Source organism: Bos javanicus, chromosome 19 (genome assembly GCF_032452875.1).
Source record: "Bos javanicus breed banteng chromosome 19, ARS-OSU_banteng_1.0, whole genome shotgun sequence".
Lineage (NCBI taxonomy): Eukaryota > Metazoa > Chordata > Mammalia > Artiodactyla > Bovidae > Bos > Bos javanicus.
The window spans coordinates 44,252,633-44,270,087 of NC_083886.1; the positions used below are offsets into that span (position 1 = coordinate 44,252,633).

The 17,455-nt window shown below is 44.5% G+C and overlaps 1 protein-coding gene and 1 non-coding gene across 4 annotated transcripts; one reads left to right on the top strand and one right to left on the bottom strand.

Moving 5' to 3' along the window:
- The first annotated feature begins 139 nt into the window (after positions 1-139).
- On the top strand, positions 140-16,046 carry PSME3 (proteasome activator subunit 3). Of its 3 annotated transcripts, XM_061391915.1 has the most exons (12): positions 140-335; positions 1,164-1,292; positions 11,859-11,891; positions 12,015-12,077; positions 12,274-12,378; positions 13,368-13,416; positions 14,227-14,339; positions 14,583-14,651; positions 14,788-14,855; positions 14,955-15,009; positions 15,135-15,221; positions 15,805-16,046. In XM_061391915.1, the coding sequence occupies exons 5-12, from the start codon at positions 12,319-12,321 to the stop codon at positions 15,883-15,885; spliced, it is 582 nt and encodes a 193-aa protein (XP_061247899.1). In that variant the 5' UTR covers positions 140-335; positions 1,164-1,292; positions 11,859-11,891; positions 12,015-12,077; positions 12,274-12,318; the 3' UTR covers positions 15,886-16,046. The 3 variants fall into 3 exon arrangements, with proteins under 3 accessions (XP_061247899.1, XP_061247898.1, XP_061247897.1); XM_061391914.1 differs by lacking the exons at positions 140-335; positions 1,164-1,292 and adding an exon at positions 10,619-11,189; XM_061391913.1 differs by lacking the exons at positions 140-335; positions 1,164-1,292 and adding an exon at positions 11,610-11,756.
- Positions 13,064-13,136, bottom strand: TRNAE-UUC (transfer RNA glutamic acid (anticodon UUC)). Its single transcript has one exon. It is a non-coding gene; the product is annotated as a tRNA-Glu (tRNA).
- Positions 16,047-17,455: the final 1,409 nt, after the last annotated feature.

A 17,455-nucleotide genomic window follows, 5' to 3' on the forward strand; every position in this document is an offset into this window, starting at 1 on the left:
GTCCAACCCGCTTCCGCCTGGCTGCGACCTCTAGAGGCTGAGCTGGGAAAGGCGGCAGGCGTCGGCCTGGGGGCTGGTGTTGCGAGCGGAAGTGGCCCGACCGAGTTGGGAGCGAGTTGCGAAAGAGTCCGATACAACTTAGCGAATAAACAAACAATCCCTGGACACGCCACCATTTTCTAACTCAGTGACTATTCTTCAGATTTGTCACTTCTTAGCGGAGCCACTTTCGTTATTCTCTGCGGTATCAATTTTTAAAATTTCTCATTGGGAGAACTGGGCGTTTTTTTGAAACGCTGAGAAAGAGGTAGACACTTGGAAGGGCAAGTGAGGAGGTAAACCTTATTGTGTTTCATTGTATGTTTTAAGGTTTCAGTTATGATAAGGGAAAGTCCGACACTTTAGATATTGAAATATAAAGTTATAAAACTAAAACATTTTTGTGTTGGTGCAGGGAGTATCCATGGAAGAGAATAAAGTTAAAAAATAGACCATGGATGGGGGGAGGGGATTTAGTGGGTGATAAAGCTAGTGTTTAAAATTAGTGGGGAAGTGATCTACTTAATAAGTGACGAGTGGGACGAAAGAGCCATGTAAGTGGTAGTGAGCTGAATCTTCTACTTCACTGTTCACACCAAAAGAAGTTCCAAGTTAGTCACAAATGTAAGCTTCAAAAATACGATTGGGAATTCCCTGGCGGTCCAGTCGTTAGCACTACAAGCTTTCATTGCTGAGGGCCCCAGTTCAGTCCCTGATAGGGGAACTAAAAATCCCACAAGCCGTGTGGCAACAAAACAAAACAATGGTTAAAGGTACTATTTGAAAGCATGAGTGAATATTTTTTATAATTTTGAAGTAGAGAAGGGCTGTCTAAGCATGACATGAAAATCAGAAGTAAAAAGGAAAATATTGACTTTTACTCCTTAGAAATTAAAACTTTCTGAATTTCCCTGTCCTTTCACTGGTCAAGACTCCGCACTCTCAATGCAGGGGGCATGGGTTTGCTCCCTGGTTGGGGAAGATTCTGCATGTTGGTGTGGTGTGGCCAAGAATGAAAATGAAATTAAAACTTTGTGGGGGTACTCTTTTACCCCCTTCTGATGTCTATGTCAGAAGCTTTCTCTGTCTCCTTTATACTTTAATAAAACTTTATTACACAAAAGCTCTGAGCGATCAAGCCTCGTCTCTGGCCCCAGATTGAATTCTTCTCCGGAGGCCAAGGATCCTGGCGTCTGCGTCATTCAGCAACAAACTTTGATCTTGGGGGCTCGTCTGGGATTCTTCAGGACAAGGTAAGGATGCTTGGAGCTCTAGTTCTTTGTTCTCCTAGCGAACACATTTTCTGCTGTACTTTACTAACTCTTATTTATTGGAGGGTATGTAACTCTATTGCTAACACTAGCAAGCGGGTACTCTTTCTACCCCCTTCTGATGTCTATGTCAGAAGCTTTCTCTATCTCCTTTATACTTTAATACAACTTTATTACACACACACACACAAACTTTGTGAACTATCAAAGACAGTGTAAAAAAATTGTGAAAAGAAAATGTGGAAATTAGTTGTGCCTCATTAGAAAGAAGATAAATTTTTTTGATATACAGAACTCTATTCAATCAATAAAAAATACCCATGGGCCAGTAATGAAATGGGCAAATAATATGAAAAAGCTCACAGAAAAACAAATGGTTGATTAAAAAAATTAAAAGATACTACATTTTACTAGTAATAGTGGAAATAAAACTGAAGTCAGGCAGCTTTCCTCACTTAAGAGATTGGTAAAGGCTGAACTAATTGATAACATCATGTATTGATGAGCATATGGGGAACTCTATGTACTCTATGTATAAACTAGTACAATCTTTTTGGAGGACAATTTGGGAATGCCTTTCAAAAATTTAAATGTTCGTATTCTTTGATTCATTAAATTTCTTTCTAGGAATTTTCCTAATAGATAATACAAGTGATCAAATACAGATGTAAATAAACTTATGGCTAAATTTCCTTCAGTAAATAGGGATTGTGTAGATAAATTAGGGTATTATTCATTCAGCAGAGTACTGTGCATGCTCAGTAGCACAGTTGTGTCTGACTCTCTGCAGCCCCATGCAGCCATTAAAAAGAATGGAATAACTTGCTTTTTCCTTGGTTCCTTTGGCTACTTTGAGAATGGTCTGAAGAAGGGTAAGAGTAGAAGCAGGGAGACCAGCTGGGAGGTTTTGCATGAATTGAGGCAAGAGATGATTCTCAGTTAAATAAGAAAAGTCATAGGCAGTAAACATAAGTCCGTCTGTATGAAAAATAACGTGATATATAATATGACATATGTTATGTTATAGGAAATGATATACAGCAAGCAGTGTCTTTCACTGAACAACGGGACAGAGATTTTTACTTAATACAAATTTGTACTGTTGGATTTTTTTGACAATAAGCCTATAATTCATTTACAGCAAAATTAAACTTTTACAGAAAGATAATATAACAATACAGGAAGTTAGGGCAGTAGTGTCATAGAATTACCCATAATCTCACCACACTCTAAGTTTTATGTTTTGCATTATGATGTTTCTTCCCTGTGTATTTTATTTTTGTTTTAGTCACTCATTTTATTTTTTTTAAACTTTTTATTTTGTGTTGGGATATAGCTGATAAGAAATTTGTGATAGTTTCAGGTGAACAGCTAAGGGACTCGGCAGTACATATACATGTGTCCATTCTCCCCCAAACGCGTCTCCCATCCAGGCTGCCACATAGGATTGAGCAGAGTTCCCTGTGCTATACCGTGGGTCCTTGTTGGTCATCCATTTTAAACATAGCAGTGTGTGCATGTCCGTCCCAGCTTGTTGACTGCCGCTTCCCCGCCCACCCCCGTCCTTTCCCCAGCAGCCATAGATTCCTTCTCTAAGTCTGTGCCACTGTGCATTTTAACAAAGTTAAGTGAAGTGAAAGTGGAGTCGCTCAGTCAAGTCCAACTCTGTGCAACCCCATGGGCTGTAGCCTACCAGGCTCCTCCGTCCATGGGATTCTCCAGGCAAGAGTACTGGAGTGGGGTGCCATTGCCTTCTCCAATTTTAACAAAGCTGTATTTGTATTTGTGATCTACGAGCAATTTTTGTATCCTGCTTTTACAATCTACTGTTACATAATAAGTATTTTCCCTTGTTGCTACACAGATTTTGTAATTGTCACTCTCATGACTGTGTTACCTGAGTGCTACCTTAATGTGTTTATTTGTTGCGTTGCTTCCAGTTTTGCTGGTTACAGTAATGCTGCAGTGAAAAGGTGACTACTTCCTAATGCTAGAACCTTACCACTGAGATCACTGAATTTGGCTATTTCATGTCTCTTGATTAACATTAGCAATTGTTTTCCAAAGTGGTTTCATATACTTATATTCTACTTCCAGTAATGTTTGAGAGAGCCTGTTTCAAGATGCCCTGGCCAGGGGTAGCTATCATATATCAATTGTTGAAGAACAAGGGCAAAAAAAAAAAAAAAAGGCACTTCCTTGTTCTTTTCATCAACATCATTGGTAACGTGTAGATATTGGCTCTTTTGTGAAACTTGTTTGTGTCCTTTGTGCATTTGTCTACTAGGTTCTTAATAACTAAGGTATTTTCCAGATGTGCAGATGTTTCACGTTTTTATGAAGTCAAATCAGCTTTTTTTCTGGATGATTTACATTGCTTAGAAAGCTGTTTCCACTTTCAGAAGTGACTCTCTTAGTATTTTAAATGTGTATGCCCTACTATAATTAGCATCAGACATAATATGTGGGACTAGGTTGCTTTTCTCCTTGTATTGCTAACCAGAGATGGTCTTTACAATCCTTATTCCTTGGATCTTTCAGCATGAAACTCCCTCTAGAGGAGTTGAGTGGAATCATCCCCAAAGGATTCCCAAGTAAGGCTGGCGTGATTGATTCATAAGTGCGTGAAAGTGTTAGTCGCTAATCTGTGTCTGACTCTTTGTGACCCCTGGACTGTAGCCCACCAGGCTCCTCTGTCCATGGAATTCTCCAGGCGAGGATACTGGAGTGGGTTGCCATTTCCTTTCTCCTGGGGATCTCTCTTCCCAACCCAGGGATCGAACCTGGGACTCCCATGTTGCAGGTGGACTCTACCATCTGAGCCACCAGAGGCCGAATCATAGTTGTATTCAATACTTCTTCCTGTGTGGCTGCCACTAACACCATCTCAGAAAGATGTAGATACGTAAAGGGCTTCTAGAGAGGGAGGGCTTTTAGAGATTACAGCTGTGGGTTTGGAGGTCTATCTTTGTCATTTACCAACCCTGACCTTGGCAAGTTACCTTGTTTTCTTATTTGTAAAATGAGAATAATTGGGAATTCCCTGGTGGTCTGATAGTTAGTTAGAACTCTGCATTTCCACTGCAGGGAGCAGAGGTTCCATTCCTGGTTGGGGAACTAAGATCCTGCATGCTGTGCAGTGTGGCCAAAAAAAAAAAAAAACTTAAACGAGAATGATAGTGTATGTCACATAGGGACATAGGGTAGTGATGTGATGATTAAATGAGCTAATAATATGAAGCATAAAGAGCAACATCCAGCACATAGTAAACTGTCTGCTCTGCTGTTTGGACAATACGTGACAATCAGTAGGTGTAGTACCTGAGGAACTGAATATTCAAAAACATACCATAAGTCATCAATTCAACAAATATTTATTGAAGACCTACTATGTGCCAGTCGCTCGTCTAGGTCTGGGAGGATACACTGGTGAACTATTCTAATAGTTTATATTCTTGAAAAGAGATCTGGACAATAAACATATAAACAAATGAGTATGGTGACTTCAGATAATGACAGGTGTTACGGGTTGAATTGTTTACCCAGAAGATATTGATATTGGAAGATACTGAAGTCCTAAGCCCCAGTACCTGTGAATGTGACCTTATTTGGAAACAGGATCTTCGCAGATGATCAAGTTATTGAGATCATTAGGTCATTAATCCAGTATGACTGGTTGTCCTTAAAAAAGGGGGGTGTCAAAGTGGACACAGAGATGGACATAAACAGAGGGAGGACAGTGAAGAGGCACAGGGAGAAGATGGTTGTCTCCAAGCCAAGGAACAGTTGAGACTCGCAAGAGCACCCATGTGACTTTTGTGGACATGAATTTAAAATAAGACCAGTCATCAGTGATCACTGATTCATAAGCACCCAGGAATAAACAGTTTGTTAAATACAGTGGTGCCCTCAGCAATTGTTCACTGAATAAATAAACAAATGAGTGCCTATTACTTAAAACATTTGGATAAAGGAGGAGGAAAAGCAATAAAAAAGGAATGTGTACCTCTCTTCTTATGGGGCTTCCCTGGTGGCTCAGGCAGGAAGGAATCTGCCTGCAGTGTAGGAGACCTGGGTTCCATCCCTGAGTCAGGAAGATCCCCTGGAGAAGGGAATGGTTACCCACTTCACTATTCTTGCCTGGAGGATTCCATGGACAGAGGGGCCTGACAGGCTATAGTCCATGGGGTTACAAAGAGTCAGACACCACTAAGCGACTAACATTCTACTTGAAGAAAACAAAACACAATTATTTGAGAACAAAGCCATATTTCAATAAGCATAAACACATTAAGCTTCTAAGCTGAAGTTATTAATTCTGAAAGAAATGCAGGGTAATGGCTCACTTAAAATATGATGTAGTTAATTTGAGAAAGCATTCCTGAAGTTAAATTCCAGATCAGAGTTCAAAAGTTACTAGGAACAAGTGTTAACAGAAAGGAGAGGTAAAAAGGGGAAAACTGTTAGATGTTAATAAGCAAGATGGTGGGATTTCCCTGGTGGGCCAGTGGTTAAGAATCTGCCTTGATGTGTAGCACATGGAACTCCTGCTCAATGTTATGTGGCAGCCTGAGTGGGAGGGGGTTTGTGGGAGAAGGGATATGTGTATATGTATTGCTGAGTCCCTTCACTGTTCACCTGAAATTGGCACAAGGAATCTGCCTTGCAATGCAGGGGACTTGGATTTGATTCCTGGTCGGGGAACTAAGATCCCGCATTCCTCAGAGCAACTAAGCGTCCCCAACTAAAGTGACTAGAGCGTCTTTGCACCGAAATGAAAGATCCTGCATACTACAGTGAAGATCCCGCATGCCACAACTAAGACCGGACACAGCCAAATAAATAACGTATTAAAAAATAAGCAAGAATGGTAGTATGGGCCATGTTGTATGTGGTCTTGAATAAGTGGAAAAGGACTTTGAGTCTGAAAGTGGGGATGAGAATAATATCGTTTAAGGAGTAACCTCTTCATGCTAAGCATGAACAGTTAACTTACGTGATAGTGGCTACTATTTATCAAGTGCCTGCCTGCTTCCATAACAAACCTACTAAATTACATACTATTTATTAATAACAAAATTACATTTTACAAATGAGGGAATTGAGACTCAACATTTCAATAATTTACCCAAGATATGACAGTTAGGAAGGACTGATGCTGAAGCTGAAACTCCAATACTTTGGCCACCTGATGTGAAGAGCCCACTCATTGGAAAAGACCCTGATGCTGGGAAAGATTGAGGACAGGAGGAGAAGTGGGCAACAGAGGATGAGATGGTTGGATGGCATCACTGACTCAATGGACACGAGTTTCAGCAAACTCCAGAAGATAGTGAAAGACAGGGAAGCCTGGCATGCTGCAGTCCATGGAGTCTCAGAGAGTCAAACAAGACTGAACGACTGAACAACAACAAAGGAGCTGAGGCTCCTGATTTGAAGGCAAATTTCTCTGATTCCGACACGACTGAAGCGACTTAGCAGCAGCAGCGGCGGCATTCTGGGGAGAAGGCAGTGGCAACCCACTCCAGTACTCTTGCCTGGAAAATCCCACGGACGGAGGAGCCTGGTAGGCTGCAATCCATGGGGTCGTAAAGAGGCGGACACGACTGAGCAACTTCACTTTTTTTCTCTGATTCCAAAGACCACAGTCAGTCACCTTTCATTAAACTGTGTATTCCCATCATCTCCCTTGCCCTCCCCCCGCCCCCATCTCCCTTGCTCTTCCCCCCACCCCCATCTCCCTTGCTTTTAACACAGAGGTGTGGTCAGGATAAAATGTAAATCAGATAACCTGCCTTTGCACTTAATCCAAATTGTTTCCTAACAACTTTCCCCACCCCACTTCCACCCCCAGGTTACTAACTAGTCTTTCAGTTTCTTCAACTGGGACATCTCTGGTGGTCCAGTGGATAGTACTCCATGCTTCCACTGCAGGGGACCCAGGTTTGATCTCTGATCCCAGGAAAGATCCAGCATGCCACGAAGTGCAGCCAAAAAAAATGAAATGAAAAATAAATGGGCTTAAATTTTTTTTCAACTAGACCACATCTTTCCTTCCCCAGAGCATTTGCCTGTGCTGCACCCATACCTTTGAAGACTCTTCCTATCACTCTTTTCAAGCTAACCCCTTTACATCCTTTAGATTTGAGCTTAATTATCACTTCATCTGAGGGGCCTTTCTTGGCCATTTTATCCAAAATCAGATCAGATCAGTCACTCAGTTGTGTCCAACTCTTTGCGACCCCATGAATCGCAGCACGCCAGGCCTCCCTGTCCATCACCAACTCCCAGAGTTCACTCAGACTCACGACCATCGAGTCAGTGATGCCATCTCATGCTCTGTCCCCTTCTCTTCTTGCCCCCAATCCCTCCCAGCATCAGAGTCTTTTCCAATGAGTCAACTCTTCGCATGAGCTGGCCAAAGTACTGGAGTTTCAGCTTTAGCATCATTCCTTCCAAAGAAATCCCAAGGCTGATCTCCTTCAGAATGGACTGGTTGGATCTCCTTGCAATCCAAGGGACTCTCAAGAGTCTTTTCCAACACCACAGTTCAAAAGCATTCTTCAGCACTCAGCCTTCTTCACAGTCCAACTCTCACATCCATACATGACCACAGGAAAAACCATAGCCTTGACTAGATGGACCTTTGTTGGCAAAGTAATATCTCTGCTTTTGAATATGCTATCTAGGTTGGTCATAACTTTCCTTCCAAGGAGTAAGCATCTTTTCATTTCATGGCTGCAGTCATCATCTGTAGTGATTTTGGAGCCCAGAAAAATAAAGTCTGACACTGTTTCCACTGTTTCCCCATCTATTTCCCATGAAGTGATGGGACCGGATGCCATGATCTTCATTTTCTGAGTGTTGAGCTTTAAGCCAACTTTTTCACTCTCCTCTTTCACTTTCATCAAGAGGCTTTTGAGTTCCTCTTCACTTTCTGCCATAAGGGTGGTGTCATCTGCATATCTGAGGTTATTGATATTTCTCCCGGCAATCTTGATTCCAGCTTGTGTTTCTTCCAGTCCAGCGTTTCTCATGAGGTACTCTGCATATAAGTTAAATAAACCGGGTGACAATATACAGCCTTGACGTACTCCTTTTCCTATTTGGAACCAGTCTGTTGTTCCATGTCCAGTTCTAACTGTTGCTTCCTGACCTGCATACAGATTTCTCAAGAGGCAGGTCAGGTGGTCTGGTATTCCCATCTCTTTCAGAATTTCCCACAGTCTATTGTGATCCACACAGTCAAAGGCTTTGGCATAGTCAATAAAGCAGAAATAGATGTTTTTCTGGAACTCTCTTGCTTTTCCATGATCCAGCGGGTGTTGGCAATTTGATCTCTGGTTCCTCTGCCTTTTCTAAAACCAGCTTGAACATCAGGAAGTTCACGGTTCACATATTGCTGAAGCCTGGCTTGGAGAATTTTGAGCATTACTTTACTAGCGTGTGAGATGAGTGCAATTGTGCAGCAGTTGGAGCATTCTTTGGCATTGCCTTTCTTTGGGATTGGAATGAAAACTGACCTTTTCCAGTCCTGTGGCCACTGCTGAGTTTTCCAAATTTGCTGGCATATTGAGTGCAGCACTTTCACAGCATCATCTTTCAGGATTTGGAATAGCTCAACTGGAATTCCATCACTTCCACTAGCTTTGTTCATAGTGATGCTTTCCAAGGCCCACTTGACTTCACATTCCAGGATGTCTGGCTCTAGGTCAGTGATCACACCATCGTGATTATCTGGGTCGTGAAGATCTTTTTTGTACAGTTCTTCTGTGTATTCTTGCCATCTCTTCTTAATATCTTCTGCTTCTGTTAGGTCCATACCATTTCTGTCCTTTATCGAGCCTATCTTTGCATGAAATGTTCCTTTGGTATCTCTGATTTTCTTGAAGAGATCTCTAGTCTTTCCCATTCTGTTGTTTTCCTCTATTTCTTTGCATTGATCACTGAAGAAGGCTTTCTTATCTCTTCTTGCTATTCTTTGGAACTCTGCATTCAGATGTTTATATCTTTCCTTTTCTCCTTTGCTTTTCGCTTCTCTTCTTTTCACAGCTATTTGTAAGGCCTCCCCAGACAGCCATTTTGCTTTTTTGCATTTCTTTTCCATGGGGATGGTCTTGATCCCTGTCTCCTGTACAATGTCACGAACCTCATTCCATAGTTCATCAGGCACTCTTATCTATCAGATCTAGGTCCTTAAATCTATTTCTCACTTCCACTGTATAATCATAAGGGATTTGATTTAGGTCATACCTGAATGGTCTAGTCACCAGATGGTCAACACCAAAATCAGACTGATTATATTCTTTGCAGCCAAAGATGGAGAAACTCTATACAGTCAGCAAAAACAAGACCAGGAGCTGACTGTGGCTCAGACCATGAACTCCTTGTTGCCAAATTCAGACTTATCCAAAATAGACCCCTGGTATTCTCTATGTCAGCCATATCCCCCCTAGCATTTATCAGATTTTGCAATTATGTTGTCAGTTTACTTTCTGATCTCTTTCCCCAGTATTAAGTCTATTAAGTCCCATTAGACCAGTGAACTTGAGTTTTGTTTACCTCTGATTTCTCAGAACTGTGCTGTTCTGGAAACCACTAAACACATAAGGTTACTGAGTACTGCAAACCTGGCTCCTCTGAATTGAGGTGTGCAAGTAAGCGTAAGATTCATACTGAATTTCAAAGACTTGCTATGAGAAAAGAATGTACAAGATCACATTGATTTTTTTTATATTGGTTACACGATGAAATATTTGGATAAATGGTTAAATATATGATTAAAATGAACTTCACCGGTTTTACTTTTTAAGGTGGTTATCAAAAGACATTTAACTTATATAAGTGACTCACATTATTTCTAGCCTCTACACTGCTGTCCCAGAGCCTAGTCCACTTTAGGGTGAAATAACCAACGTTAAGAGAGACCTTATGAATGGGTGAGTTAAGAGTTATAGTCTCTGCCTTTTATGGGGAAAATGGATACAGCACTGCCCTAAAAGTTAGGAGATCTGACTTCTGGTCTTGGATTTTCTGGAATCACCGTGTAGCCTCGACAAGCACTACCCGACTCGGGGCATCAGTTTGCCCATCCATCAGGCAGTTCGTCTCTGAGATCTGGAAGTGTATGAGAATAAGTGGCTAAGTGGCAGAGAAAAGTGGGGAAGCCTGGTGCAAGAGGATTTCTGTTAGGTTCCAGTCTCACGCTATAGCTTCGGCCAAGAGTAGGAGGCAGTGCGCATAACACACTAGACGCCCAGAACCCAGCACTGGGACAGCCAGCTTCCTCGGGCCGACGTCACTGGAGCGCGACGGCATCGTGGGTCGGGTCCCCGCTCGAGACGGGGCAGCGGCTCAGAAGGTCCCTTCCGTGAAGGCGAGTGCCGGGCAAACAGAGAGGCAAACAATCCCTGAGTCTCTTTGAGGCTCAGATCTCACTAAATCCTCTCCACCATCCTCCCTCTCATTTCACCCGTATGCGGTACAAGAACTGGGAGGTAAGAGCCGAGAGCCAAGCTCCCAAAGCGGAACCTCAGCGCGGCTGCGCAGAGCACGTGCGCATCCTCGCTGGACTCCCGGCGATTGGCTGTGACGCAACTTCCGGTGTGAGCGGCGAAAGCCGGGAGGGCGAGCGAGAGAGGGAGCAGGCAGCAGGGACAGGCAGCAGGCGGGCTGGCTGACCGACGGCACGAAGGGAGGGAGCAAGTGATCAGTGAGTGACCCAGCAAGGGAGGCCGCGTCCTGAAAGCAGCCGAGATTCTCCCTTCCTTCTGACCCCCTCCCCGGAGCCCACAGCGCCTCCGGTTTCCAGCGGAGCGGACACGGCCCGGCCCGGCCATGGCCTCGTTGCTGAAGGTGGATCAGGAAGTGAAGCTCAAGGTAGCGGCACCGGCCCCGGCCGCCTTACCCCTCGCTTCGATCCCCGAGCTGTCTGACCGGCTTCCCACTCCCCGTGGCGTCTTTGTCTCCCAGGGGACACCGGCCCTGAGCTTCCGCTCGGCTCAGCCCAGCCCCCCACCCCCGGGGACGGCATCGGGGGAGAGGATAATATGGGGTGGCCTAATGTACCCTGTCTAATAGGGAAGACCTTCGCGGACACGTGGTGGACTTAGTGCTTTAGGCTAGTGACAGCGTAAAGCCCCCCAGCCCAGCAACGTCCCCGCTCCATACGCTGCTACTGCCCCTGCCCTTGGCGTCAGGCTTGCCTCGTATCGTAGGCCAGGTTTGGATGGGGGTTGACACGTTTGTGAGCTCACACCTCCCCCATCTGCTTGTCTTTTGTCTGCTCTCAAAGTCAGACAGCTTCAGACTGGGAGGGAGGGAGGGAAGACAGGTGGGTGCTGCCCTCAAGCCCCGCTTCCCTCTCCTGAGATGGAGAAATGGATCCTCAAAAAAATAAAGTATTTGCAGTCTGGGGGCCTCTCAGCTTCTCATTACAATTATAAGGTGAGGGAAAGACATTTGGATTTGGGCTTACCCAACCTGCCTATACTTATGTTGCCAGCTGCTGATTTGCTCTTACTGAATTGCTTTCTTTGTTAATTTTAGGTTGATTCTTTCAGGGAGCGGATCACAAGTGAGGTGAGTGAAATAAGTAGGAGGGTGAGTGTTGGTTAATAGTTGGGAGTTCCCCAGAGAAGAGATATCTATAGAGACAGGCCTTCCCACAGGTACTAATTCGGTTGTATTTTCCCTCATCTTCAGGCAGAAGACTTGGTGGCAAATTTTTTCCCAAAGAAGTTGTTAGAACTTGATAGTTTTTTGAAGGTGAGAGACACTTTTCTTTTCCTCAGATTCCCCAACTTTCTTGGCCAAGGTCCTTCTGTCCAGTGGGACAGATGAGGTGTTGATTCTGTTTTGTTGTGTACCCTAACGCACTCTGATTTCTTGCCTTTTGAATGAAATACTTCTTTGTTCATCTTGAAAAGACTAATGTTTTTGGGGGTGGGCGTCTCTCTTTCAGGAACCAATCCTAAACATCCATGACCTAACTCAGATCCACTCAGACATGAATCTCCCAGTCCCTGACCCCATTCTTCTCACCAACAGCCATGATGGACTGGATGGTGTAAGTGTCCTATATTTTTCTTTGTGTTTCGAAGCAGTAGGGGTTCTCTGTTCTCTATTTCCTGGTCAGTTGAAACATACTGAGAGGAGACAGTGGGCTTTTTATCTGAAAATGAGGATTCTTGAGACATTATGACTCCAGAGCACCTCCTTTAGATCCTGATTTTCATCTGTAGCATGAGGTGAATGTGTTAATGCTACTCTGTTAGAGTGAGTTTGAAATAGGACAGATAGCTATAGGTTCCCGCAAGTGATCTGGTCTGTCCCCATGACTCTAGGCCGGACTTTTCTTCTCATGTAACTACAGTCCTAGCCTTTGTGTGTCTTTGGCACCTAGTTGTTACCAGTTATATGTCCACATTCTGTTATAACACTGATGACACTGTCTTGCTCTTTGTCTGTATCACTGTCTCACTGATAGAACTTGCAGTTCTGAAACTATCTTAATTATCTTTGTATCCCCAGCATCTAGCATTGTTCCCAGCACATAGCAGTTGCTAAATACGTTTGTTGAGTGAATATTGTGTGTTTTTATGGAATTGGCAGATTTGCACATATTCCCTTAATTATCCTAACTCTGCATTCAGTGGTTCGTTTTTCCTGTTGTTTGTAGTACTCTCCCTCCTCTAATTGCTTATTTATTTATTTATATTTGGCCACAGCATGCTCCTTTTGTGGGATCTTATTTCCCCAACCAGGGATCGAACCTGGGCCTCTGGCAGTGAAAGTGCCGAGTCCTAACCCCTAGACCACCAGGGAATTCCCCCTAATTGCTTCCTTTGTTTATACTTCTTGAAACGTTGGTTTTCCCAGCAGAGTTTAAGTTGCATTTTGGCAAGAATCTTATCTTAAAGGCTTGTATATGCTTAATAAATTGTGCATAACTTAAGACAACCTGTCCTAAGGAAGGGATTAAACTTGCTTGAAGGGTAACTTATGATGGGGATGGGGATGTCCAGCAGGCTATTTGCCATCTCTTTGTATCCTTAGCCTACTTACAAGAAGCGAAGATTGGATGAATGTGAAGAGGCCTTCCAGGGTAAGAGCTGCCTTTACCGTCTCCCACCCCAGTCCTTCCCGGCAGATGCAGAATGTGTTCTCCTGGCCAGGAAGCAGGATCTGATTTTATTTCCCAGAGTTCACGTTCCCATGTCCTCTAAGCATTGTCGTTATTTAGCACTCTAAACCTAATTTTCCAATTAACAGGGAGGGTTTGTCTTAGTGTGGACTGTCAAGGGAGACAGGTTGAAGAGGACGACACATCACAGATTTTTCACAGAAATGCCAGTTCCGTGTTAGTTTTTCCTCTTCAATAATAGTTGATATGTTAAGTCTATAGAGCAGGGGTCCTCAATCATGGTACTGGTCTATGGCCACACAGCAGGGGGTGAGCAATAGGCAAGCTAGCAAACCTTCATCTGTATTTACAGCTGCTTTCCATTGCTCACATTACCACCTGAGCTCTGCCTCCTCTCAGATCAGTGGAGGCATTAAAATCTCTGAAGAGTGCAAACCCTACTGTGAAAGAGGGATCTGGGTTGCCTACTCCTTATGAGAATCATCCGGAAACTATGCTTCCTGAGCTCTCACAAATCCATGGGAAAAATGGAGCATATTTAAATTTCCTTATTCAGACTTTTGGAATACTCTAGACTTGTTGTGTAGTCTGTTAATCCGTGTGTTCTCTTTTTTATTCTGTTGGGGGCATCAGGTTGTGGATAGGGTTATGCCAGATAAAAGGCCAAGGTCATAGCATTTCACGGGGCTGGGAAAGAAAGAGAGAGAGACCTGGAATGCTATGTCCTGCCCTTCCACACCAATAATTTAATCTTCCTCACATCCCTGCCAGGAACCAAGGTGTTTGTGATGCCCAATGGGATGCTAAAAAGCAACCAGCAGCTGGTGGACATTATTGAGAAAGTGAAGCCTGAGATCCGGCTGCTGATTGAGAAATGCAACACGGTGAGGCAGGGGCTAGTGACCTGTGGGCTGACCCCAGATAACCTGGCTTGAACTGTGCTAGATGATGGATGTGCTCGATGATGGGGCTGGGGGCGTGGAGGTGATGTGGCAGCTGGCAGACTAGGTGTCTTGGCTCCTGTGCTCCTGGCCTGTGTCCCCAACAGCATGAATTGTGTACTTCATGGCTTTAGGAGAAAGGGCTGAGGTCCTCTTAACGTGTATTTTGATCCCCTCACCCTCCAGGTCAAAATGTGGGTACAACTCCTGATTCCTAGGATAGAAGATGGCAACAACTTTGGGGTGTCCATTCAGGTAAGGCACCTGCAATAGAAACTGGAGAGGAAGGTGTGGGAGTATTCTCACTTCCTCTGTGTTTCTGTTTTCCTTTCCTTTTTGTTCTGCCGTGGGATGACATGGAAGTGACTTTTGACTCATTTGCTTTTTTCAGGAGGAAACAGTTGCAGAACTAAGAACTGTTGAGAGTGAAGCTGCATCTTATCTGGACCAGATTTCTAGGTAGGGCTGCTGGCGTGTGGCCCAGGAATTGGGGGCTGGTGAGGTGGTGAACACCGTCTGGGGTCTCCTGCAGCTTCCTCCTCTTCTCTCTCCTTTCAGATATTATATTACAAGAGCCAAATTGGTTTCTAAAATAGCTAAATATCCCCATGTGGTAAGTGAGGGTTTTTTGGGCTGAGGGTGGAAGTGGTAGGACAGGGAGGAGTGACTATTCCTAGGAGGAGCTGTGTGGGTGACAGTCAGGCCTTGGGAACAAGACTTTTCTCTGTCCCCCACCAGGAAGACTATCGTCGCACCGTGACAGAGATTGACGAGAAAGAATATATCAGCCTTCGGCTCATCATATCAGAGCTAAGGAATCAATATGTAAGTTACCCTGGACCCTGCCCACAGTTGTTCTAGCTTTTAGTTCTGGTGGCTATTTTCTTCCCATTCTCTGGGGGTTGAGTTGGGGGTTGGAGGTAAAATGAATGGAACAAATTCTGCCCATCAACTGAGTGTTGAAAGCCCCATGAGGTCATTGAAGGTGTCTAGGTGCTTCTCTCCCTTCTTTCTACCTGGATGGGAAAGGGCACAGTATAGTCTTGGGGTGAACATGTGGGTGTTAGCGTCAGGCATAGATTTAGAACTAATTCTACCTGTAATATGGGGCCTTGGGCAAGTTTAACCTCAAACTGCAGTTTCTTTATCTAACACATTAAAGGACCTAGTGTAATTCCTGTATGTTAAGTGCTTCATAAATGTTATTTATTAGACTCTTGGACGCTGGGATATCCCCAGCTGTGTCCGGGGTATGAGAGAGGTAGAAGGGCAGCCACCCTGAATTCAGATTCTAGTGAGATTTGGATCATGTGAGTGATTGGGAGTGGGGGGTTTGTGGGGGTGTCTCATTTTCCTAGTGAGGTAGGGGTTGAATAGACACATGATTCCCTGATCCCTCTCCTCCCAGGTCACTCTACATGACATGATCCTGAAAAATATTGAGAAGATCAAAAGGCCCCGGAGCAGCAATGCAGAGACACTGTACTGAGGCCGGGGCCAGGGTCAGGGGACTCTGTGAGTCTGGCTCAAGACCGACATTGCCTTGGTTTGTTACATGACTATCGTGATGGGGAAACTGGCTGGAAATAGTAATCACACCTCTCTCTGTTTTTAGTTAGAGTCTAATGAAACTCTCATGTAGTTCTGTGACGTGTTTACCTCTTTTTTCAGGCCTCAGGAACTCTTCTATTTCCTTCTCTAATACCCCCCGCCCCACCCCGTCCTAATTTCTGGAGAACTCCAGGTTTGTGTGCGCAGGATGCTGGCACAAGAATACTTGTGTTTTCTCTCCCCGGCTCCCTCCTGTGTCTTGGGCTTTGTGTTTTCTTCCTTTTGATGATGAGTTGGTTAGAAGCTGAGGGAACTGGAAGGAAAGTGCTCGGTGTTTTTAGGAACTGGGGCGGGAGGGAGGGGACCAAGTCCTCTCTTCCGGAAGGAAGGTTAGTGTCCCTTGCCACTGTGGGACGTTGGAGCCTCCCTGCCACAGTTGCCCTGGTGATGACTGAGGGTTTCCCGTCTACATACATTGTACCTTGAACATGATCATGACAAGAAGCACCTTAGACCTTCTTCTGCCAAGCCCCTAGCTCCTTCAGATGTTTTTATAACTAGGATTTTCACATACACATGTGTGTGATATACACACATACATGCAGCACACACATGCCTTGCTGCTGTTACTTGATGCCCTCCCCTCCCCCCGCCCTGCCCACCTGTAAGCCCTGTCTCTCTCACCTTTTCTCTCTCTCTCACACACACACACTGTTTAGAAGGTGATAGGTGTCTTAGTCCTCTTCCACCAGGGCCCATTGTCTCCTGATATCGTAGCCTTTTGGGTGCCTGAGGCTGTGAGTTGGAGGAGAGCTGAGAGATGAGAAGCAGAGGGAGTGGGGAAGGCCCCTTCCTCTGTGACTTGGGTCCCTTTGGGCGTTTTTGCAAAGGCTTGTCCTCTGACCCCTGGTTGCCTCTTCCCAGGCCAGTTGTAAGTTGGGGTAAGGGTGTCTGCAGCTGTGAGGCCAGATGCTGCTGCTGCTACTAGGCTTTCCCTTTGGGAAAAATGTTTTCTTATTTGTAGTATTGTGCTTCCCGGGAAAGTGTTCACTTGTGTGTATATGTGTGTGCATGCACACACATGCATGTACACGGTGTGTGTATGTGGAAATCTGCCGAGCAAGTCAAAACCATAGAAGAGTTGCCTCTTATCTCTCAAATCTTCCAGAGATACCACTTGTTACAACTTTTGTGTTAACCCTCATCAACCCCTACTTTTTTATTCTGCCACTCCTGGAGAGTCTGTTGGTGGCTCTCTTTCCTTCTCTCAGTGTCTGTTTCTGACTTTTATCCTTGCCCCTTCCCCACCCCATCTCTGTCTTCCAACCTCCAATCATATTTCCATCTGAGCGCATCATTTTGGTCTCCCGTTATGCTACAGAGGAGGAGTTCGGATGCTGTCTTCCCATGAATAGTACTCAGTAACAAACCAATTGCATTTTAGTTGGGCAGTGCCCCTACGCACCTCCAGACCCCTTCCAGCTAAAACCCTTCCCCCCTCCCATCCT

What these genes read in the sequence shown, in the direction of transcription:
- PSME3 (XM_061391913.1), top strand. Translation starts at nt 11,682, where the DNA reads ATGGAGAAATGGATCCTCAAAAAAATAAAGTATTTGCAGTCTGGGGGC. An exon ending in CTTCTCATTACAATTATAAG is followed by an intron (nt 11,757 to 11,858) that starts GTGAGGGAAAGA and finishes TGTTAATTTTAG; the next exon opens with GTTGATTCTTTCAGGGAGCG. An exon ending in TAGCTAAATATCCCCATGTG is followed by an intron (nt 15,010 to 15,134) that starts GTAAGTGAGGGT and finishes GTCCCCCACCAG; the next exon opens with GAAGACTATCGTCGCACCGT.